This window comes from Cyrtonyx montezumae, unplaced genomic scaffold (assembly GCF_038088225.1).
Source record: "Cyrtonyx montezumae isolate F1298 unplaced genomic scaffold, pur_monq_1.0 scaffold_30, whole genome shotgun sequence".
In the NCBI taxonomy this organism is placed as follows: Eukaryota; Metazoa; Chordata; class Aves; order Galliformes; family Odontophoridae; genus Cyrtonyx; species Cyrtonyx montezumae.
In genome coordinates this window covers 3,370,536-3,395,451 of record NW_027072035.1, presented here as the reverse complement: position 1 = coordinate 3,395,451, position 24,916 = coordinate 3,370,536, and the positions used below count along the sequence as shown (strand labels likewise).

At 43.6% G+C, this 24,916-nt stretch overlaps 1 protein-coding gene across 1 annotated transcript in view; it reads left to right on the top strand.

The window, feature by feature from the left end:
- Nucleotides 1-247: 247 nt before the first annotated feature.
- DMRT1 (doublesex and mab-3 related transcription factor 1) overlaps nt 248-24,916 on the top strand; it is a 52,035-nt gene continuing 27,366 nt past the window's right edge. Inside the window, exons 1-3 of the mRNA XM_065744183.1 lie at nt 248-517; nt 2,262-2,436; nt 21,889-22,172. Coding sequence (XP_065600255.1) covers nt 248-517; nt 2,262-2,436; nt 21,889-22,172 — 729 coding nt within the window. The remainder of the gene's footprint in view (nt 518-2,261; nt 2,437-21,888; nt 22,173-24,916) is intronic.

The following is a 24,916-nucleotide window of genomic DNA, read 5'->3' as shown; positions in this document are numbered from 1 at the left end:
AGGGCCGAACTCGGCAGGGCGAGCAGGGCGGGTAGGGCGTCCCCCCCCACAGCCCGGCTCGCGGGGAGGCGAGGGCCGGCGGACCGGGGGCGGATGGGGGAGGGGGGAGAGGAGGGGGTGGCGGGTGGGGCGAGGCCGGGCTGCTGCCTCCCGCCAAAACGCGGGGAGTGGCGGGGCGGGACGGGACGGGGCGCGACTGGACGCGGCTCGGACCGGCAGAGCCGCGCCGAAGCCTCGCCGGGCCGCCATGCCCGGTGACTCCCCGGCCGTCAGCAAGTCCTCGGACGTCGCCGAGCCGGGGCACAAGGCGGGCGGCCTCGTCAAAGCGGCGGCCCAAATGACGGCCCGCCCGGCGGCGGCAGATAAGAAACTATCGCGTCTGCCCAAGTGTGCCCGCTGCCGCAACCACGGCTACTCCTCGCCGCTGAAGGGGCACAAGCGGTTCTGCGTGTGGCGGGACTGCAAGTGCAAGAAGTGCAGCCTGATCGCCGAGCGGCAACGGGTGATGGCTGCGCAGGTGAGAGGCGCGGGGCGAGCGGGGCCGGGGCGAGCGGGGCCGGCGGAGTCCCGGGCAGCGATCGCCGTCTGTGTCTGCGCGCCGAAACGCGGCGTTTCCTCGACGCCGAAGTCGCGGCTGCTTCGCCTCCGCGCTCCGCGGGGCAGCGGGACACGCCCGGCGCCCCCTGGAGCGCATCTGCGCGCGCTTCTGTTTTCAGAGCGGCCGAAACCACAGTGCGCCTGCACACTTGCATCTGTTGCAGGACTTCTGATCAGCATCACATTGGGCTTTCCCTCCTCACCTGGCTTTTAGCTAGACAGTAGTCTCGCCATCCAATTATTGCTAGCTCTTTTCCACTTACTACACCCGTTTGTTTCTTTTTGTTTTGTTTTGTTCCTGAACCTGTGTGGCTTTAGTTGAGCTAATTTCTAAAAAGACGGATTTTTTTGGACATTGTATTCAAAACTGCCCTTTTGTCACGCAGAGAGGCTCAGTGTATATAGTCTAAATGACAAGCCCATGGCACTGGGCAGCAGAGCAGGCTGCCACCTGTCCTGCGCAGGAGTATTCATCAGACAACCACGCTGCAGTCACGGGGCCATGAGGCCACCACGCAGGTGATGTCTCGGTTGCTGCTCCTTGCTTATCACTGGGACGCGGCTCTGAGGCGCTCCCTCCCTCACTGGGCTGTGTTGGAGCGGGAGCTGTGCTGCCTGTGCCCCTTTTGATGTGTCCCTGCAGCAGTACCTCTGCACCACAGGTCAGCTTGTGGAGTCAGGCTAAGGAGAGGGGCTGAGTCCTGTAGTGCATGCACACCTACACAGTCTGCTCTGAAAGTGTTTCACCAGCTGTTGCTAATTTCTCTCTGGTGGTACACCATAACCGTGTTAGAACAGCATTGTTGTTGAGAATAGCCAGGGGGTAGAGGGGAATCCTGGGGAATAACCCAGGAGAACTTAGAGCTCTAAGGAACCCGTGGCTGCAGTCTGCATTTTGGGGCAGATCCCCTGGGATTCGGATGTAGATGGAGGCCAGCAGCCATGTGGGGAGATGTCTGCAGGCACACTGCCAGGCCATGTTCCGGGGCTTGTCTTTAGCATAGTCACGCTGGACTGCCCTGCTGCCCAGAGGTCTTCCTGGGAGCCCTCAATGAGTACTGAGCACAGTGCATACAGAGGCACATAGGGAGGAAAGAGGCAGGGAGCCATCTTGCAGTGTCCCAGTGAGGTCAGACGCACTGCACACTGCAGCAGCAGTTCCTGCTTCTTCCCCAGCACTAGTGTTGCTCCAGAGCATGTTTTGTACCAGCAAGGTCTGTGGGTGCTTGGTTTCCAAATTGCCGTGGCTTCCAATAGGGAGCTGCAAGGCAGCCCAGCAGGCTAGGGAGGAGCAGCAGGTTGCATGGATTAGCCCTCATAAAGAACTGCGTTACAGTGAATCAGAGCATTTTCTTGTCCCCAGGAGCTGTTTATCAGCAGAGTGCTGCTTTTGACCGTATGCTCTAACCACAAGCAGCTGTACAGTCAGCCTTACTGTATGTGTGGCCCCAGCATTTCATGGGTTTCTTCACATGTTTTTGCATGGAAAAAGGGTTGGTTTTAAATAGCTTTAAATAGTAGCCTTTTTATCTTCATATACCCACTGACTGGATCATAATGTCAGCACTGTAAAGTATGGAGAAGAAAATGCTGCCTCAATTTTGAGCCTTGCTTTGCTGCCATTTCACGCTGCTCGAGCCTGATGTCTGTCTTCTTGTCCCCAGGTTGCGCTGCGGAGGCAGCAAGCCCAGGAAGAGGAGCTGGGGATCAGCCACCCTGTGCCCCTGCCCAGTGCCCCAGAGCCAGTTGTCAATAAGAGGAGCAGCAGCAGCTCCTGTCTCCTGCAGGACAGCAGCAGTCCTGCACAATCCATGAGTGTGGCAGCAGCAGCACCACCAGGTCAGTGTCTGTGAGGGACCTGCAGCTCCTCACTGCCTAGGCAGCACTACTGCTCCACGTACTGCTCTGGGCCTCAGGGCTGGTGTCCCCTCTCTGGTGCAGTTAGCAAAAGTGAGGAAATTAGTCCCTCGTGTTTCGTTATTTTCACTCGAAAAATAAAATTAGTTCAGAATAGACCAGCATTGTGTTGAATTTCATAGGGTGTGGACCTGCAGGTAGTGATTTACTCGTTTTCTCCTTTCTCCCCAAACACATTTCCTCCTGTGCCTCTGCCAGTCCTGGCAACCACTTGTTGACCTGCTGCTTGACTGCAGAGCTGGAGAACTGCAGTGTCGTGCAGGAGCTGCTTAAAGCTGCTGCCATCAGCTGTTGGTGCCCCAGTGCTGTGCAGCCAGGTGTGTTAAGCCACAGTGGGCTGGTGGTAGTCCTTCCACCCTCCTGTGCCTTTTGGTATTGTGTTTGACTTTTGCAAAAACAAAAAGCAAAAAACAAACTACATTTGTTCACAGGTGTAGTAAAACTATGCCTGAGTACAACCAGGACAGAAAGGTACTGACTCCAGGCAAATCCTTTTCCCCTTGCAGAGCTTCTGCCTGATAGGTAGAGCAGTTGAACATACAAGAAAATGAAACTGCCGTCATTGACTTCTGTTGTATAGGAAGTTTGGATATTGTGAAAAAATTCTTCTCAAAGAGTGGTGAGGCATTAGAATGGGCTGCCCAGGGAGGTTGTGGTGTTACTACCTGTGGAGGTGTTCAAGAACTGTGGAGATGTGGGCCTGAGGGACATGGTTGGTGAGCATGGTGGGGACGGGCTGGTGTTGGTCTTTTCCAACTTAATGGTTCTGTGACAGAAGAAAGAAAAGAAATAAAAACAAACCATAAAGCAAAGAAAAAGGGAAGGGAAGTGTAATTCATTTTTAGTCATCTGTGCTGATGTTAATTATATAGGTGAATATTCTTTTGAGATTAAAGGGTGCTTCTGAAGGGGTCGGTGCCTTGCATTAAGTGATAAAAGCACAGCAGCTGGATGTGTGTCCTGCTTCACAGGCCGTTTCAGGCCATGTGGAGAAATTTATTTGGGAAGCTTTTGGAAGACCTGTTAAAACAGTAAATAGTTAACTATGGAAGGCAAGGCAATGAAATCATCCTATTTTCATAAGATTTTATCATAATAATTTTAAAATATCAACAGAGGTAATGATTAGCCTTGCTATACTATTTTTTATTAAATTTAATAAAGTTACAGTATTTTAATGAGAAGCATTCATTAAGCTTAAGGCAATCGCATGCTTGTATAGAGACCTGACAACATGAAAATGGCTAATTTTAAGTTCATTTTAATTATTAATTTGGGAGAAAAGATGAAAGTAAAAGTGTCTTACAGTCATCAGTTTATTAAAGTGGATTTTTCTTATCAGCTTAAATACTCCGTTTCTCAAGCATTTTATTAAATAGCTGTGTATAAATGACATTCAAAATACCTTGAATTCATTCTCCCTTGATTCCAATGGAGAATCAAGCATTATTCACCAGAAACACGTGGACCTGGGAACGAATGCGAAATTGAGTTTATAATTTTGCTGTTAGACACCTAGGTAGCAACTGAAAATTTTGCTTAGCTTATGACCATCTGCAGTGCATGAAGCCCTGGACTGTGTAGTTTTGGCAGGCTCACCTGTTGACTCCTTTGAGAGCGTGGGTTCAGTGCCACTGTGATGCTACTGGATGGCAGAAAGGACTGTGCTTGAGCCAGGCTTTTGGAGTAGCTTTGTTGGGTGGCAGCATACAGAATTGTTATTGGAAAATCCAGTTCTTCCCTGTGGAATTCTGCTTGAATCTGCAAAGTATGGTGTGCTTTTCTTTCAGTCATAGAGATCTGCGTATACCTTTTGGCATGTGGTTTTTGTGTCATGTAAAGATCTTCTGAGGCAGATGAGAAACCACAAGGTTTGGTGTGACATAAGTTACTAGTACCAGGCTGTTTCAGGACCAAGTACTTGATGGAGGTGTTGGAGAATAGTGTAGATAAGACGTTTAGGAGCATGTTTCAGTGAGCATGATGGGGATGGGTTGACAATTGGATTAGATGGTGTAAGAAGTCTTTTCCAACCTTTATGATTCTGTTATTCTTTCATTGCTGCTCTGACATTTTACTGGCACCCTATGGGCAGGCTAAGTGGGAGACCCAGTCTTCAGCAGAGAAAGGAGGGAGCAGTGGCGGTTATTTGGATATACTGAACTAAATTGACACAACACTAAAGAAACAAGAAGTGGCTCAGTCACAGCAGGTCTCACACTCATGTCAGAGCAGGTCTCATAGTGCCTCAGTTTGATAGGATGAGATGTGTATTTTCTAAGAAGTGGCAGAAATTAATGAAGGCAGACTCCAGCTTTTCTTTGCAGTGGGAGCCAGCAGCTCCCTGCCAGCACTGGAAGTCAGGGTCTCCTGGGAGAGATGCAATCCCTGTATCATATGCGTTAGAGATCATTTTGACAGAGGTAATTCTGTTCCTTGGGTAAGTTTTCGGCTTCACAGGAGTCGTTTGTCTTTTGAAGTCCACCACGCAGAGCACAGGAGAAGTAATTTGTGAAGGAGTCACACAAATCAGACACAGTGCCAGGCAGAGAGTCTTTCCTCACTGTATCCATTTTATCAGCAAATCAGAAATATTACAGCACCTGCAGAGGCTGGAGACTGTTTTTCAGATGCCTTTGTGACACGCTGTTTTTGAAGAGGGGAAAAATGAATTATTACGGTCATAATGAAGGGGTTTGCCTATTTTCCTTCTCTGGTTCAGCTACCACATTTCCTTTGGAAGGGACATGTGTTCCCCAGGAGAAATAACAGCAATCTGAGCATCTTTGGGTGTTGGAAGGGGATGGGCTGTGCTGACAAGGCATTAGCTGAACCTCTTGAAAACACATTTTGCAGTTTCTGTGTGTTTTACAGGTTGTTTGAAAACAATGGCTAATTATATAGGGCAGTGACAAGTTGTGATTGCAGGGCATCTGAAGCAATTGTCCTTCCTTGTGCAGGGCTGCTATATTTGGTTAGGCTGTGTGAAACCTCGAGAAAAGAGCAGTACTTAAAATGTGCCCTGAAGATGTCTCAGTGGATCCTTCTTAGATCCACGTCAGTTTGGTTTTCCATCTCTGCAATTTTAATTATTTAGATATCACTCGAGGAAAAGAGTGTGGTCATTCATGGAGGAAATTCACATGAGGGCTGTGCACACTGAATGAAGGAGACATGCAGAGCTGTGCCTTTCCTCCATTTTGATCACAGGTGGAGGGTTGTGTTTGGCCTCTGCAAGGTGGGGTAGCTGCAAGATGGGTGACGGAGAATTCTGGAAAATGCTCTTTCTTTGTTTCTGTGCTTTTATTCGCCCAGTTGCAAAGGATCCAGTGTAGACAGAATTACTGTATGGTCCTACATACCTGCTCTTTCTAATTTGTTCTGCAGGGGCCTGTTTCCTGTTAGCTTCACTGTTAATTGTAGCATTGTTTACAAGCCTTGGTACTATTACTGGCTGACAAGTTAAAGGTATTGTCAGCAAGTACTAGTAATAGCCCTTCACTTGTTATTTCCCTTTGTTACATTTACCATGATTGAAAAAAAATAGTGTTCTTACCTTGTTGAATGTAGTTTCTCCCTTCAGGTTGAAACTCTGTGAGGGGTGGATGAGGGTTTTGTCTTGATAATTTGTCTTCTTTTCTCTTCCTTTGTTTATCTGTTACATTTTCAGCATGATTGTACCTAATTGGGTATTCTGTTTTTCATGGACCTTTTCTACAGTTCTGATTTCAAACATTGCTGCTACAAAGCTCGTGGTCATTGTACTGCTGTGTAAGTAACCGGTTGAAAAAATGAGCTATTATAATTGGAAGATGTGGTGGTCTATTAATAAAAAAAACCAATAAATTTTATTTTGGAAGAAAATAATTTGAAGTCTTTACAGTATAGCGTTATATGCAGTCAGAATTTCAGTTTTGTAAAAAAAAAAGTCTCATTCTGGTCAACTGATGAGCAAGATCAGGAAGGTACCATGAACATTTCACCAGTAAGAGTGCTCAAGTAGTGGAACAGGCTGCCCAGAGAGGCTGAAAAGTCTCTACCGTGGAGGGACTTAAAGTTCAAGTGAATGATGCCTAAGCACGTAATCCAACTGTGAAGGCAGCTCCAGAGGTCCCTTCCAAGTGAAACTATTCTGTGAATCTTCAAAATGCCTACTTTTTTTTCTTATTGACATTAAGTCAATATACTGAAATCTGAAAGATGTCAGCTGCTTTGCCTAGCATGGTGGCTGCAGGTCGTGGTGAGTCCGCAGTGATCAGTGCTTCCTCATCCTTTGCTTTCTGGTTATCATTGCTGCCTCTGCTTTCCAGTTATCATTTTCTCCTCTTGTGTGTGCTGCCAGTACTTTACCAGTTTCATTTGCTGTCTGCTCTCTGGTTCTGCTGACTCTCCTTCAACACTGGGAGCCACAAAGCCCCATCCATTGCTTCATGGTATTTTTACCTAGTTTCTCCCATGGGCAACAAATCTCTGTTCAAATGAAAGAGCAAGACGAAACATGGTATGTCTCTAATTACATTGCTAACAGCTGGCATGTTTTACCCTTGTTCCTCATGGTTGGACCTGGTGATCTTGAAGGTCTTTTCCAGCCCAAATGATAATGTGATTCTGACATACAAATGCAAAAAAAAAAAAAAATCATATTTTACTGTGAGTAACACCTTTTTTATCCATAACATCTGCTTTTTCTAGAGCTTAACTTGTTAAGATGGTGGTTAAAATGAGAGAAAAGGAATAATGTTTGTTTGGCAGTCATATAAGAGCTTATGAACATCAGCAGTCTTGCATTCACATTAGTGCAAATTAGGCTTTGTGTTGGGAAGTAGTTTCTAGAGGGTCTTCTGCCTGTAAGGTGTTTTCCCAGTTGTGTAAATGTCAGGCTGGAAACTTCTGAAAGCTTTCTTCAGTCTGGGGTGAAGCTTTCCCCTAAAAAGTTACTTTCATTTCTGACTGATGTAGCTTTGTAATGAACTCAGCAGTGCATTGAGCATGACTGTGGTATGTTCTCTTCCTATAGATATCACAGGTGTTTTACTCAGAGTTCCTGAAAAAAGCATTGCTTGTTAAGCAAGGGGGGGGTTGTCTCTCCAGTGCTTCGGTTTAGCCCTACTTGGGAACACCACAAAAGAGTTTTGAGCATCTCATTATAAAAGGACATAGATAAATCTGAAAGGATAGAGGGAAGGGTGACAGAAATGATGTATGGCTCATAGAAAAGGAGACTAAGGGTGGATATAACAGTCTATAAATATTTGAGAGGTAATAATATGAAGGAGGGGGAGGATTATTTACAGTGCTTGAGACAGCATAACAAGGAGCAACGGCTTGAAACTAAAAAAGACAAAATTAAATTAGACAGTAGACACTTTTTCTCCTAACTAGAAGTGCAATTAGCAATGGAGTGACCTGCATAAGGACAAGGAGTTAAGTGAAGCATAATCATGAGAGGTGTTTAAGAGAGTGTTAGACTGCGTTCTCAAGTGATTAATATGAAGGTAAATTCTGATCAATGTGCAGGTTAAGCTAGATGACGGAAATCTCCTGCAGCTTTGTCATTTCCTGCATGATGCATTGCCTGTGGACACTGTTTGACTGTGTTAAATAAATCATTATGTTGCAGGGTTCTGCATCCCTGATTAGATGTTTCCAGTTAATTCTCTGCTTTATTCTTGCTAAGCTTGCAGTTCCTCGTTTCAGGTAATATTTCTCACTGTCTTTGCAGCTTCCCATGTGTGTAGGTGCCTGTTTTTCGCTGAACTAACTTCTGAAGTGTCACACATGCTTATTAAACAAAGCACAGACTGCTAATGTGCTGCATTTCTGCTGTATTAGTGAAAGAGATTAAGCTAGTGGTTATTTTCAGAGACGAGCCACTAAAAGATGATGAATTATTTTTCCCTTCAGGCTTTTCATAGGATCACAGAGTCGTGGAATCACCAAGGTTGGAAAAGACCTACAAGATCATCCAGTCCAACTGTCCACCTGTCACCAGTGGTTCTCTCTAAACCATGTTCATAAACATAATGTCTGAATGTTCCTTGAACACCTCCTTGGGCAGCCTATTCCAGTGCCTGGCCACTCTTTTGGAAAAGTAGTATTTCCTAACATCCAGCCTGAATCTCCCCTATTGCGTATGAACTTTTGTGGATGTGTAAGTAGAAGCATGGAAGGATTGTGAGAATTCCGGAAACATTTGTGTTTATTTTCTTGTGCAGGAGGTATCTAAGGGCTCATCCAAGGCTTTCTGCACCAGTCAGGGTCTGGGAGAGTCTTGGCAGGATGGAGCAGAGGAGGCTGGGGCCCAGCAGTTGCCCCACAGGACTGCTTGCTCTGGAAGCAGAGCTTCTGTGGCAGGCCTTTGGCTGTAGGAGTGGAAGTGGAGTGCTGCAGGCAGCTTGGAAGGCGTTTCCATCCTTCCACATTTCAGAAGAGTTGTTTTCCCCACAGAACTGGAAATAGAAGGTTTTTATTTCTATTTTCATTTTCCAGAATCTTTCATTCTAGGGCTTTTGGAGTGTGTGGCATCTTTCTGCCTGGCTTTTTTCACATGAGGCTGTGGTTTCCAGATCCATGTCTACTAGCTATAGCTAGACCTTGTGCTTGTGGCAGCTGCCCGCACTGAGTTGACTTCAGTAGCAGCTATGTGGATTGTCCAAGGAGCTGGGTTCTCCAGGCTTCTCATCCTGCAGAAAGCAAGGGGGTTGGTTGGAAGCCCTTGTTCTTTGGACGTTCTTCCATCATAATACTTATATTTGCATATGTGCATTCACATTTGCAGAATTATCTGTGTTGTCTTGCGGTTTCCTTTCGTCATTGCACGCACTGAGATAAGGATTGAGGCAGAAGTGATAGATGTACTGAGAATTTTCTATCCATGGGCATATTATAATGCTATCTACAACTATCCTCTTGTTCCTTTTTGTGTCCTTGGAACAGTTATTATGGCTTATCTGAATGTGTGGGGCTTTCTTGTTTTGAGAAGAGATAGAAGTGGGGAGTGAAGGCATACTGCACGCTTCCTTGACTGAGCAGTGGTGTGATTTCTTTCTTTTTTCACATGCTTTCTAGTACCTTAAAGACTACATTATTTTGCTGTATTTATAAACTTGCTTCATTACTGCCTCATGCCATTTTCAGAAGATTTATCATTTAATGACCTGGTGACAAAAAATGCAGTTTTGAAGATTTCCAAAATTCTTAAACTCTAAACTTTGCTAAACTTTCTCCTGTGTTTTAGTATCTTCTGTCATGAATCACTATTATTAATAGTTCAGTTATGTAAGTACAAACAAGTACGGTTCTTGGACTTCTCTGCTTTTCTTGAAGAGCTTGTGAATGGTCAGTTAAGCTCTGAGCTTCTTTTCCTGTGGAATGAGGCTGGAAGCTGAAGTGTTTAGTTGTTTTGTTTTTTTTAAATGCTGCTTCTAGTTTCTGTTCATACCACTTGCATTGCTTACAGCTTGTGCTACCATTTGCTGTAGAAACTCTGTAATTACAGCTGAGATACCAAACTGTTCCGTACTACAGTGCTACTGATATCCCAGAACCCTGACTGTTGTAAGCTATTGTAGTTCAACTGCTGTGCATTTCATTTTGTCAGCTGAGCATAAGAAAATTAATCAGTGATCAGCTTGCATTTTCATGAAGGCAGGTTTTCTGGGTCCAAATGGTGTTACATCCAAGCAGGGATCCTGTGCAGTAGTGATGTGAATGCATATGGCTTTTGTTCACTAGGCTGGACTCAGTGTGTGTCTCTAGCAATTGTCTTTCTGCCATACTGAAGTTTATAGCACTTAAGATTTTTTTTTCTTTTCTATTTGATCTTAGCAAAAACCTGGGTTTCTGTCATCATACAGCTTATAATCAAGCATGGACTAGCTAACTTCAGCCATCATACTCCTCCCTTTAGTTTTTTAGTGTGAGCCATAATGATTTTATCCCAGTCATATTTCCTCCAAGGTCTCCTATCTCAGATATTTGTAAAGCCTTGCCTCCCTTGCCATGTCTCTTTGATCTTCTTTTAATGACTTAGATCCCTTTACATTTAATCCACACTGAGTTTCTTTCTCCTCCTCTCAGTTTCGCTTCTTTGGACCTGCAGGTGTTTGGGCTGTTTGTTTTTCTTTTTTTTTTTTTCCCACGACTGTCTAGAATTCTGATTTCCTTCTCTGATTTCCTTTATCTTTTAATTCCTTCCACTCTTTTCTAAAGTTGAACGTAAATTTTGCTTTCTTATGCACATAAGTAGTATGTTGTATGCCTGTAAAATTGTGAGTTAAATGTTTGTACATGAAGAGGAATATATATATATACATACATATATGTACATATTCTCTTGGTGGTTACACTGATGATTGAAAACTGCTTGTTTTTTGTGCTGCTGTCATTCATGTAATATTAGATTTCTAAGTTGTTTTGCTGTCTCAGTTTAATAAACATAGGCTGTAGAATTCAGAAAGTATGTTTCACTTTCACAGATTCAAAACAATATTCAAAGATTTTGAATGCTTCTTTCCTTTTTTTTTTGTTCGTTTTTGCAAAGTTTTGAATGTAGTTGCCATAACTGTCCTAGAAAGACAGTGCACGTAAGAAAACAGCACACATTGTCCCCCAGCTTTCCTAGAAAGATCTGCTGCCTATCTCTGATTAGCTGCAGAAGATTTTGGAAGTGGAATTTGCTGCCACAGACATCTTATTGAAGGCCTGAAGTCTGCTTTAAGTGTGGAAATAAAAATTACTTTCTGTAGATTTTATTTCTTCAGTCATAATAGGAGGATTTTTAAGTTGCTTGCTAAACGCTTGCAGCAGATCATTTTTATTGAGTACGCACTAAATGTGAACAAAATGTGCCTTTTCCAGTTCTGCTGAAGTCAGTGGTGGTATTTTAACTCCTCTTAGCTGGAGTTGGATTGGAATTTGTGTATAACCGGGAAATTTATTATGCTGAGCTGAAGTCTTCTAGCTGGGGTTCTTCCTCCCCCTATTTTTTTTCCCTCTCAAATTCAGTTTTCCTTTGAAAGAATTGTTTTATGTGTAGTAAGAATCTTAAAATTGTGAGGTTTTAAAATTGTGCCAGGAGCACACGCACATGGAGTTTATGGCAGTTTGGCCCAGTGTGGGACAATAATTCTACATGTGGAAGAGAGGAAGACACAGTTAATAGAGATGGTGACATTCAGCTTCCATCCTCAGCAGTAGCTAAAGTCAGCAGGATTTGATAACTTTTATGCAGTTTTTTTCTTAAAAAGTAGAAAACCTGGCTGAGGATCTCTCTGATCTGTTAATAATGATTTCCTGTAGACTTTTAGCACTAAAGAAATGCCTAAGGCTTGGAAGAAAGCTGATGTCATAGAAGTATTAAAGAAGAGCAAATGGGTTAGATTGAGTGGCTACATCCTGTAAATCTGATGTTAATTCTTGTGGAAGCAGTGTAACAGATTGCAGTGGACTGAAATTTGTGGTAGGGGGAGAAATACAGCCATTAATGGATACTTTTCAGAACATGAAGTGCCAGAAATCTGTGTGTCAAAGAGTGTATCAAGTTAGTAACCTTTTATCATTATAAAATTGCTTGCCAAAGGAAAATATTTTGATGCAGTCAAATTCTGTAAAGCATTTGATTTTCTATCTCCTGATGTTTTAATTTGGAAACTGAATTGACGGAAAATAAATATTGTGTGAGTTAAACGGTTTTAAGGATTATCCTGCTGGTCTGAAATAGTAGTTCTGAGTGGGCAATGGAGAGCCATAACACAGCATTCTTTATAAAAAAAAGTCTTACAGGAATCTGCTTTGGTCTTTGAACTCTGCAACACTTCCACTGACACTTTGTAAGCAAAACTAGAATCCCTGCAGTGGTGTTTCTAGGTGACAAAAAGGTGCATGGGTTTGTTGGCAGCGCAGAACACAGAGTTTCAATGCAGAAAAGCTTAGTTAGATATTCATTCACATGGAAAGAGGCATTTTAACATTCACCAGAACTAAGAAGTGGAAGAATCTGTCCTTTCTCAGTAACGCTGCTGCAGAAAAGCCAGTTGCCTGTTGGATAATAGTGGCTCCTGCTGGAAATGGATGGCTGAGGATTGATGTATGATTGTTCTTCCTGTGCTTGAAGTTGGTGAGGTGGCTGTGGGACTTTTGGGACTCCTTGGATATTAAATAGCCAGTCCACTCCATGGTCGGGAGCACTGAGCTAAATAAGTTGGAGTCTGGGAGAGGGGGTGAGGGTGGTGCTTGCCCTCTAGATTTCTGTTTATTGTTATGGACAGATACATAGCCATGGTCTGAACCAGCATACCTGCTGCTGCTGCTTGGAAGGCCTCAGGGTGTAGACACAGGAAGACATAGCAGTTTACTTTGCCCTTCAGTGACCCAAACCCATAAGATTTAATTAATTCCCACTGTGACTGTTCTGAACTGGTTGTGCCTTTGACAAGCACAAATTAGAGCTTTATTTGTCTTCACTAGATGGGTTTTGACTTTAAGAGCAAAAATAGTACCTTATGAAAAGATGGTGTGTTAGGACACAAGCAAGAGAGTGAAAAAAACCTTAAGTCTGGAAGCTCCTGAATTTTCTTGAAATGTGCTGTCTCTGCAGCATCAACTTTATGCTGCAGTGCTTCTTCCAGGCTAATGCTGTTTGTGGGAGAAGCACTATCCCCTTTAGCACTGGTAGCCCTGTGGAGGTGGAACTGGAAAAGCTGAGCTCCAGGCAGTGCTTGCTTGAGTCATGACTCCAGAGTCATCCTTAGGAGGGGAAAATTAAGTAATATTTATTTCTATAGAGTGAAGATGGGTATTGTTCTGGCAGTGGAATAAACCTTGAGAAGCAGGAGAGCCCAGCCACTGACGTCTGTGCGGATAAGGCCAGGGCTGCAGACAGAGCTCCATTATGCCTTGCTGCTGATAAGGCCTGCCAAGCAGTAACACAGACCTGCAACAGGGCCATGGGCAGGCCACGGCCCACTGCTGTGTCTGGGAGGGTGGGAGGGGGCTGGCAGGGGTAGGTGTCCTGATAGGGAGTGAGAGGAGGGAGTGGGGGTGTGTCCCTGTGTGGGAAAGGGCAGGGAGCCTGGGATGGGCAGAGTTGTTGCACTGCCGTTCTTTAGTTTATTTTTATTATGCATTTCAGCTTTAAAGAGAATAGTGTGTCTGCCTTCGTTGGGTTCCTGGGTATGGGCTGAGATGTACCTAGATGCTGCTGTGGCAATAAGCTGTTTTGGCTGTGGTTAATCTCCCAAGCCTGGAGACACAGCTGTCTTCAGTACATGTGTCTGATTAAATTGGTAACAGATATTTTTACCTCTTGCTCTGGTAGAAGTTGCTCAGAGTACAGCTGGGCATCCAAGCTTATTTGGTGAGTGATACCCAGGAAGAAGGAGCAAGAATGGCTAATTTGGCTTCTGAGGTCCAGACAAGGTTGTAGTGTTGTTGGCAGTTAGGGAAGGGAGGGAAAAAAACACAATTTTTTTTGAGTGCTTTGTGACTGCAACACGTGGAAGAACTGCAGATTTGGTTTTCCATAGGTGAATGAATGTGATACAGCCCAGTATGACACCAGAGCTGGGCTCTGTGGCACTGTGTCCAGTGCAGTCCTCCAGGCTGCTGTGCAACCTGCTGTGCTCGTGCCTTCTCTGCCCAGAACACCATGTCTTCTGTGTGCCAGTGCTCTGGTCCACAGTGCCCCAGTGTTAGAGAGCCATGATTGGAAGCTGCAGGGGAGAGTTCTCTCCTCACAGCAGAGGCTCAGCTAGCCATCTGTTAAGGCCTACATTCAGGGACATGGCTGGAAGTCCCCTTGCCTTTTTTTGTGCTGTACTTTTAGGGAGAAGTCTTAAGCAGAAAGGCGTGTTTTATGCTAAAATTATACTGCACAGCTTTAGGCGAAAGTATGTATAAAGCCCTTGCAGCTTACTGATTGTTACCATAATGGCATAAAAGTATTTCATATTATCCCATACTTAACAAGTTTCTTCCACCACACAATTCACAATCTTCAGAATAGTTTTCACTGGGATTTCCTAAGTGATAATTTCTTGAATATCCCTTTCAGATAGGTATGTGGCTTGAGAATTTTATGCATTCAGTCACATGAAAGAGGTGATGTGGGATAGAGGGAGTCATTTTGCCTGTTCTTGAGGGTGCTGTCTCTCTCCAAGGGTCAGATCTCACCGTCTCAATAAAACAGAGTGACATGGTGCATTGATTCACTGAGACTTATTGGCAGAAGCAAATCATGCTGCCATGCAAGGCAGCAGCTGGTCCATCTGGGAGCTTTGAGAGGAGGGGAGGAAAAGACCTGGTCCCTTCTACACACACCTCTAGAACCAGTATTGGACCAAATCTGTCTCTAACACTCAAGGCTTCATACTGCATTGGGAAGAGAACATGTTTAAAGCTCCCTCTCCATTTGCTGAACTGTCAGCAAATGGGCTTCTCGTGTGAAGAATCAGAGTGCTGTGAGGAGGTACTTTGGTGGTAGCATGGGAAAGGGAGTGAGAAACAGACCACAACAGGGAAGCCAAGTCTTTCTCTGGAGGCCTGTGGTCAGGGTTAGCCGTTTGTTGCTGTTGCCTTCCTCAGATTCACACAGAGAGACTCTAGCCTCTTCCCTTTCCTTCCCTTCTCTTCCTAGAGAGGTTTTCTTTTAGCTGCTATAGGGAGTGAAGAGTAGAAGAGTTACCTGTGTGTAATATTTTGTATGGTATCACTATGCAGGGTACATACAATAAATCACACATTACATGCTTAGACAATTTATTGCCAGCTTTTGTATGTGCTGTGGCAAGTGCTCAAAAGGTCAAAAAAGCTTCCTTAACAAATTTGATAAGATAATGCAGTGAGCTGTAACAGCATAAAGTCCTGGGGGCCATAGACCAGAATGGAAGAAATAATTATGCATGGTAATGGGTAATTACAGATAATGGCCTTTTTTGGGGGTGGCAGAAAATACACAGCCCCACAGCCTTGCCTGGAATGAACATTGTCTAGGACATTAACTTTATAGCAAGCTAAAAGTTCAACACTGGAACCGGAGATAATCTGCAACTTCTAATGGAAAGAAAAGAGAAATAACTCCTTTCAATCAGCTTGTGATTTTTTTTCCTGAAGGATGTCTCTACAGAAAGTAGGTAGCGATGCCAGCTTTCTTTCACATCTGAAATAGCTCTGTCATGATTGTCTGGTGGGAGAAACATACTGTTCCAGTGTTTCTGATTATTACATTAGGGAGTGATTTCACAGCAGCCTTATTCAAGGCTACTGTCCAACCTCAAAGCCAGCTCTGAATTGAATTAAGGCCTTGCAAGACTTAGTATTGCCAAGCCAGCTAATAGACTGTAAGTGTGCTTTATACGCTGAGCAAGAGGAAATTGTTGGGTGCAAATCCAGGACTCCTAAGGTATGAAGCCAAGTGTTTCCTGGCTGAACAATTGATTTTTGGAATTCTAACAGCATAGCAGAGGCTGATTTGCAGATAGATGCAGACCTGCTGTGAGAGTACAATCAGTCTGAATTGAAACCTACAGCAAATGAAGAGTGCCAGAAGCTGAAACTCTCCTCATTGTAACCTGGCTATGCTTTCCTATTCCTTGAGTAAATGTGCTACCTGAATAGTTGCACTTCTTCTGCATTTTCAGCAGTGCATCTTTGCATAGATTCTTTGCAGGTGGATAAGTAAGAACTACTGTTACCATTCATGTATAAAAGAACTCATGTCAGAAATAGTGTAATCAGCTATTACAGCCGTATCAGTGAGCTGAAGTGTGCTACTGTCCACTCCCAGACGTTAAAACTATACTGTACGTGCTGTCCTGATTTTTAAAATGGTTGCCAGTTTGCTTCTGTCTTAAGCTAGTACTGTCCTCTGAATTCCTAAATATGGTTCAGTAACTGTGCCCTATGGGCAATGCAAAGCTGCCAACATGCTCTAGAGGCTAAGGAAGTTGAGTACAGACCTCCTGTGTGTTTGTCCTCAGCATCAGTAACGCACCCAAGTGTGTTAAAATTACTAATGTCAGTGTATTGCACAGTGTATAACTGATCTCTGTGAGGGTGAGTGCATGTTACAGACAAATTCAGTGTTTGTAGTGTATGGTTTGTATGTTTAAAAACACATTTGCGTAGTTGAAATAGAGATGTTACAAATTCCTGAAAATTTCCTATAGTGTCTTCTGTATCAGGTGAAAAATTAAAAAGGGAAGGAATGATCATACACAGGTTTTTTGCTGATTTTACTTTGTATATCTGCGGATTGTCTAAATTGCCTTGTCTTTTGGAAGTGTTCTGATACTGGCTTGCATTAACTGAGGACTGGCCCACTGTTTTTCACTGTGCTGCACTAAGCGAATGCAGTAGCTTGTCCCAAGTTATTGAACGTGTAAGACCCTTATCTGTGACTGACCCTGAGAGCTCACCTTCCTTAAAAGAAAATCCTAGCTGTCCTGAAATGAATTACTGATTAACTACTATTAATATGCCATAGAGCTGGAGAGTCGCCTACAACACTGCAAGATCAATAGCAGTATTTACCATGCATCATATTGATCTTCTGTGAAGGAGTGGGTCATATTTCATACTGTATACATAGTGCAAAAAAAGTAGCATAGATTCTCTACAGGAGTTAAGACATATAGAAAAGGAAAAGAGCCTGGAAGTGTAAAGGCACAAGCATTAAGTGATACCATTATCTCATTGCCAGAGTACTACTTACACAGGGAAGGCTTCCAACATCCCTGCGTTGTAGACTTAGTGTCCCAAAAGTGAAGTGAGAATTTCAACAGCCCTAGCTTTGCTTTTCTATTCAGCTTCTGCTCCTTCTTAGACAAGCTCAGCCCCATATTTTTAGTCATACCCTAGATACAGCTTGAAAAATGGTAATATTTGGGTCTGGTGGCTGGGCGTTTTTCTCCTGCTTGCTTCAGAGACCCAGAACCCCTTCCTAGTGTTTCCTAAAGGAAAGTGAAGGCTGCTGAGACCAGAGTTCAGGTCTTGCGCAGCCTGTTATTCTGAAAGAGCAACTGGAGGGGCAGAGTGGGAGTCTCATGGCACAGCAGCAGTTACCTTGTTGAGAGCTTAATTCCTGTCAAAAATTGCTCCCCTTAGAGCAGTGAACCTCAGGGCTACCCCTCATGTGCATGTGTTGTAATGCGGCAGGCTCTGAAGCAGGGGAAGACCCTTTCCTTGCAAGTGGAGCTATTCAGCTGTGTTGAATTACACATGGAAAAAAGCCAGCTGAAAGCTGCCTTCTTGACCTTGGTATCCTCTCCATGCAGGCAGAAAATGCAGCCAAAGCCTAACAGCGTCCCTTCAGTAGGATGCCTTGTTTGTTCCTTGAGCAGTTGGAAGTGAGACCCCTGGGAAGGTTCACTCAGTAGGTGGGTGTCATGTCTGGAACTGCTTGCAAGCTAAAGACAAACCAAAGAGCCGCATGCTGCACGTTTAGTTATAGCCAATGCTTGAAGCAGATCTGCTGTGATCTCCAAGCTGTGGCCTTGTTGTGGATGTTGTAGCCCTGAAGCAATACACTTTCTCCACCTGCTAGCTTGCTGACTTCAGCTGTGAAGAAGCAGTGTGGTTCAGAAAAAGCTCTATTGGATGTACAATAAAACTAAATCTTCTGGAGCCGGTCTCTGAGTGTCTTTTATTCAGAGGACAGTTTTGTGGTGCTCTTCAGCTGTTAATTCTTTTCCTTTTCTTAGCACTTTTTTGATGGTACCTCTTACAGGACTGGCTGTTCCAATCTGCGCTTCTTTCTGAGATTATATGGTTCAGAAAAAAACCCTCAAGACTTGGAAAGCTTACTCTTTTACTAACAAAACTCTTTCCCCTTAATATGTTTACATTTGTGTATGTTCTATACACATTATATATGTAAAATATGTGCATTAATAGTAGGTAATAGAGATTATTCAGCCAGGATGAATGTGTAAAAGTGTGGGGCTCAATTGCAGCATGGCTCTTGACAAGTGCTGTACTTGCTGAAGAGCTGCAAATACTGGCAGCCTTGTTCAATACTGTGAATGCATAGAGTACGCCAGGAGTGAGATGAACTTGCCTGACCTGTCTGGCTGCTATGTGGATTGCATAAACACCTTGTCTTGCATGAAATGTCTCCCTTCTCCCAAGTGAAGCATTGAATCTGCTCCAGATGCTACCAAACAAAAGCAAAAACATGTCACAACTTACAGCATAAAATAAAAACTCATCTCTTAAGTTCAGAAAGAAAATGTGAGTTGTGGCATGTAGCAACTTTCTCTTACTCTTTGGTGGATGTTACCAGACCATCTTCAGGATCATGATGTGGCTCAGGATTTAAGCAGAATAACAAAAGAGTGGATATGTGTGAGGAATGATACAAGGACTGTGGATTCTATAGTTGCTGAGCCACTGGGGGCTGCCTTATAACGAGATAAAAGAAAAATGGGTGACAGCAACTGAATGCTTACATACATCTGGTGGCAAGTAATTGTGGCTCCAACCACAGGTAGGAAGTAGAGAGGGAGAGAAAAGGCAAAAAGCATACTTTTCTCGTACTTAATGCAGCAAAGGACTACCACTAATTCTTTTTCTGCAGGAAGCAACCACAGCACTACCACCCAGCTGAACATCACAGGGATATCAAGAACGCTTTTATGATTTTGGTGATGATTATAGGCAGGTCTCCCTTCTATGAGACCTTTTCAAAAGGCTTTTTTCAAACATAGCAAAGTCTTCTACAGCGTCATTTTCTTCTCTTTGCATTTCAAGATAGCTCTCCTTGGTTGAGTTTATGGAGGCACTGTTTTGCTTTTATCTCTGGTATCAGTATTCTTGAGGGAATGTGTTATTCCTCCTAATGATACAGGTGCAAAGACTTAGCAGAGATTTCAGAAGAGATTGCACATCTGTGAGGCATAACATAGACTTTCTGTAAGTCCTACAGACTTTATATCTCAATCTCATGTGAAGTCTGTATCCCAGCAGGAAAAGTATTGGGGAATTTTACTTCTGTCTTCTAATTTACAGCATGAAGAGCAGTACAGCTATACTGCAGCGTCAGGCTGGTGCCCTGATTTATGAGGAAGAATTGCTGGTTTGTAGGTGACAGTACTCTACATTCTGATTTTGTCAGAGATGCAGACAAAATGGTCTTGAAGCAGAATGATATCCATGTTAATTTTTTTTTATATGAAAGTGCAAAAACTGTAAGAAGTCCTTAGTGACATTGCAGGCTCACAGGCAAATGTGAGAAATATTCTGAAAATAGCCAGCTTGCTAGGTTCTCTTGCTTAGGGATGGGTGGTGGAAAAATCGGATACAGGATACTCTTTGCTAATAAACATGCATAGTTCAGTGACATCAGTAAGAAGTCAGCAAGAGTTGAACAGGGTCGCTGACCTGAGATGGTACTACTTGTGACTGCAGAGAATTTTCATTACAGCTGAAGAACTGAAAAAAAGTTGAATAATAAAATAATCGATAAAACTGCTTTATTGAATCTAGTGTACAGATTAATACACTGTACCATGGAAACTGTTATTCCAATTGTGAGAGTCTGGTAAACGTGCAAGACTTTTTACAGGTAAGTAACCAAGATACACAGATACAAAGAGTAAGGAACAGGAGGAAACAAACGACACTTGACTGACATCTGTTTCTCTTAGGGATTTTATTTGTTTGGTGTCTGCTCTCCATGCTGCTTTGTCTTGATACTGACAGCCCTTGAGATCTCATTGCCTTTATTTAAGCCACATTATTTTTCCCTCCATGGTAGAGTTGGACAAGGAAAAGCATATGTGTAGGTCGCTCAGAAAGTAACGCCTCCTATTTATTTGCGTGAAAACTACAAAAGATACAAAGAGCATAATAACACTGTTGGATAGAGCAAATTTTCAACTGCAAAACACTATTTTTCAACATAGTCACCACCATTAGCTGTTCATTTATGTCAGCAGTGAACAAGAGTCTGCATGCTGCGCTCAGAACCTGCACCAGTGGAGGTCACCCACTACTGCTGTCACCCCTGGTGAGACACACCACCCACCACCTCATTGTGCTCACATCTGCTGCTTGGTCTCCAGAAACATTCAGCAAGTGTCAGTGAATGTCAGTAGGTTCCATTTTGCATTCTGCATGAAGGAATTCAGTGACACAGCTTGGCTTCATCCACACTTCCCTGTCAGATGCCATTCTGTCAGAGTGCCCATGTGCTGCCATCTGTCATGTGGCAGCAACATGTAACGGGATATTGGTGGGAAAGTTCAGATTTTCCTGCCATATCGCCAACATTCACCTCTGTTGTGGTGAGCCAACATCATAAAATAGGAGGCATTGCTTTCAAAGGAGTTCTTATAAATGTGTGTTTAATATGTGGTTAGACATTCTAAGGTTGTAGCTGCTGTTTGTTGTATCTAGCTTGGCTGGGCAGCTGATGGAGTATATCAAAACTAGGCTGCTAAACAACACCATGAGTACTTTTCTTTTTCATCTTTGGAAGTATCACAGGGCACCAGCTGATACTGAAATGAAGAAAATGGGACTTTAGTCAGCCTCAAGGAGCAACCCTTCTTAGAGAGAGGCAGTGGAAGTAGACCCTTGCTGAGCAGGCTGCGGGAGTGTAGCTGTGTGGCCTTCAGTCCAGAGGCACTGAAGAATGCAGGCAGCACGTCAAGTTTAATCCCTCCTCCTCTTTTGCTAGGGTGTGGGAGCTTGTTCTGCCTTGTGATTTTGTAGGTAAACATTAGCTAAATTTGGGTATGGGGGCTGGCAAAAACTGAGGGCCTCACTGCTCAGGGTTAGCATGTGGGCTTCTGGGGCACCTTGGCTGATGGTGCTGTGCATTTCCTGCTGCAGTTTTGCTTGGTTTTGTTGCTATTTGCCAGTTCTAAAGACATACTGAGAAAATTTCTTCTTCCCTGCAGCATGCCAGGCAGAGAGGGATTAGTAGGGAAAGCGTTCTGCAGTAACAAGGGATCTACTTCCAAGGGATTCAGAGATGTGGCATGCAGTTACTGTTTAAAAAGAACAGCAGGTTGCATCCTTAGCTGGTGTAAATCATCATCAGACCAGCTTAATGCTGCTTAAGGACTCAGCGCGCTGTCTTAACCTTTCAGCCAGTTTTGTTTTGCGGCCTGGAGTATGTAAAAGTGTTCTGCTCAAGCTTTGAGTGAGCATCAGACCACTTGAGCCTCCACCAAACATGCAGCAGTGTTTCAGCTCCCATCTCTTCCTAGTTGTCACCCTCTGTCCAGCCCTTGGGAGAAGCAGTAGCATACCAGAGGGTGGACCTTTGCTCTTTATGGAGCCTTCTGTTTCATAATTGTTTTTTTGTTTATTTGTTTGTTTGTTTGCATTTTTGTTGTTGTTTGTTTTGTTTTTATGTTATTTCTTTTCCAGAGGGGCAGATGCTCATTCAGGACATCCCTTCCATCCCCAGCAGAGGGCACTTGGAGAGCACGTCTGATTTGGTTGTGGACTCCACCTACTGCAGCAGTTTTTATCAGCAATCCCTGTATCCTTACTATAACAACCTGTACAGCTACCCCCAGTACCAAATGGCGGTGGCCAGTGAGCCTTCCTCAAGTGAGACAGGGGGTATGTTTGTAGGATCAGCCATGAAGAACAGCCTTCGAAGCCTCCCTGCTGCATACATGTCAAGCCACTCAGGAAAACAATGGCAGGTATGATGTTATGGACGTGTTGTGCGGAGGAGTGAAGTGGATGATGAGCTGATAGCTGACTTTGTGTATTTGGTTTAATGGCAGTGCAACACCAGAACAAGATTGTGGGGTGGGATTGGGACCCTCTGTAAGAAAGTTAGCCAAAATAGGTGGGTTTAATGCAGTACAATGAAAGCAATGGTTCAGGCTTAGGTAGATCACTACAGACACAGGTGAAAAGCGCCCAGTTGATTCTGTCTTATTTACATCATAGTAGAGAATGGGCTGTTTTCAAAAAATGAAGAAAAAAACCTGCATAATTACTCAGCATGGCATCCTGGGAGCTTCAAGTATCATTTTGGAGAGGCTTTCCTCTTCAACAGTCTTTTTTTTTTAATTTTTCAGCTTTTACATCCAGAGCACTGAAGTAACTCAGAGAAGTTATTTCTCTGAAGCTTTTACATGATGTTATATTAGGAAGAGACTAATGCTGATGCTTGAAGACATTCTCGCTACACAAATGAGGGGCTGTTTTTGTGTATTTGTGTTGTGAAAGGAAAGCTATTGCAGGTTTAGTCCCATGCTCCACAATTCTTCCAAGCAATAGAAAAGTCTGTGTTTTTACTTGATTGGCAAAAAGGAAAGTAAATAGTGTGTACTGACATCCTAGACTGTGCATAGGGACCCTTGAGGATATGTTATTATATGCTAAGTGTAGGATTGAAAGTCGTGTCCTCTCACTTCTGTTGTCTTATACTTAATCTAAAGATAAAGCAATTGTATAAGCCCTGGCCTGGAGCCCTTTGGCTTACTGTGAGACTGCCTGTTTCTTGACACCTACCTAACTTTTGACACCTACCATTAGCTTTTAATGTGACTATGAGGCACTAGAACAGGTTGCTTAGAGAGGTGGTTGGTGCCCTGTTGCTGGAGGCTTTCAAGGCAAGGCTGGATAAGGGCCTGGCAACCTGATCTAGCTGTGGTTGTCCCTGTTCATTGCAGGGAAGTTGGACTAGATGACCTTCAAAGGTCCCTTCCAATGCTAGGGATTTTGTCATTCTGTGAATCCATGAATTGTATCTTGCATTGTCATCCATATCCCTCAAAAATAACCTGTTTTCTGACTCTGTGATTCGATGACTGAGTATCCTAGACATTATATATGTACAGCTACATTTGTTCTTGAGGATACCCTTTAAAGAAATAAATGCAATTACCTATTTTCCATGCATTTTACTCTTACTGTGCAGAACCTGTAGCTAACTTGTACTTGGGTCCCATTCCAATTAGGGGTTTATGAAGGAGATGATAAGGGAGAAATGTGATTGTTGTCAAAGAGGACTGATTTCCTTCCACCAGCTGTCTCCAACCCTTGGGTGTTTATTCCCATCTTCCCACCTTGCAGGAAAAATCATGTAGTTCCATACACACTCATGTAAATTTACTGTAATCTCATCATTGGTTTGAAAGCATTGTAGTCCGATCTTTATCTCCCCGAATTCTAAGTGGCCTCAAACCAGAACCCACGTCTGCTGCTCAGTAGCAGTAGGTGTAGTTCAGGGTCAGTATCCTGTCACTTACATGCTTTTTCTCAGAGACTGATCTGCAAGAAATATTATTGATGCTGGAAGAGTTAAAAATCACAGGATTTGCATAGCATTGTGTCAGCATGGCATTTCACAAACAGTTATTAAAAGTTTTCCAGTGAGTGCTAGACTGCTAATAGTTGATGGCAGCAGGTACAGCAGTGCTGAAATTCTAAAACTCTTTGTGGTTCTGAAGTTATTTTTGTCGTAAGAAGAATGAGATCTCAGCTGCTGCATATGATTAAACTAACAAAAGAAAATCGCAGAAATATGATATGTAAGTACAGTGAGGGTCTTCCCAGAGTCTCAAAGTACAATATATGAAGAAAAGGGAGACCTTGTTCTCAGCTTGAAGGGGCTTGCAGACAAACCTATGCAGGCTGCTTCTCGGTAGAGAAAACACATAGGTGTGTCTACATGAGCATTTTTCTGGTCTGCCTGTACTGATTGGTTTGTTTCGGGGTAGAAAACTTTTCTTAACCTGTTCTAGTTATTATTCTGCTTGTGTGGTTGTTGGTGCTGACTGCTCTCATTAAGGTTTTTGTTTTTTTCCTCCTTTACCCAAATCATCACTGCACAGTGCCTGCCATGCGGCTTACTGGGCTGTAATAGGTGTGTGTTGGCACAAACCAGCTCTGTGCTTGCCGGAAGGTCTCAGGCAGTGTGGACAAGACCCAGCCACGTGAGCTGGCAGATGCTTGCTTGTCCTGGAACAGCTGCAGCCACAAGGGGAATTGCATACCTAAAGAAATGTAACTTCTGGGTGCAGACAGGTCTTGAGCAGCCTGGCTGTCTGCTGCTGGAGAATTTAAGGAGCAAGGTAGAAAAGTCAGGGAGGAAACATGTGAGCGTGTGTGGGAAGGAATGAGGATTAATGCATCATTGAGCCTTAGCAAATAAACTGAATCACTGAATCTTTAATGTAGATTAATGTCAAATTTCATTAGTCTTTGTTCTTTGCAGAGAGGCTCATGTACTTCAGTGGATTTATAGAGATGTACATTTTTGAGATATTTCTGTGTGGGTTTTATTTGTTTGTATATAATTACACCAGAAGCTGTATCCATCATGGTTTGATAAATGTAATGAATATGATGGCTTCAGCTGTAACCCTTCCAGTCACGTTCTGCTGCTTCTCCCTGTTCTAAAGCAGATGGTCAGATATACTTGATGTTGCAT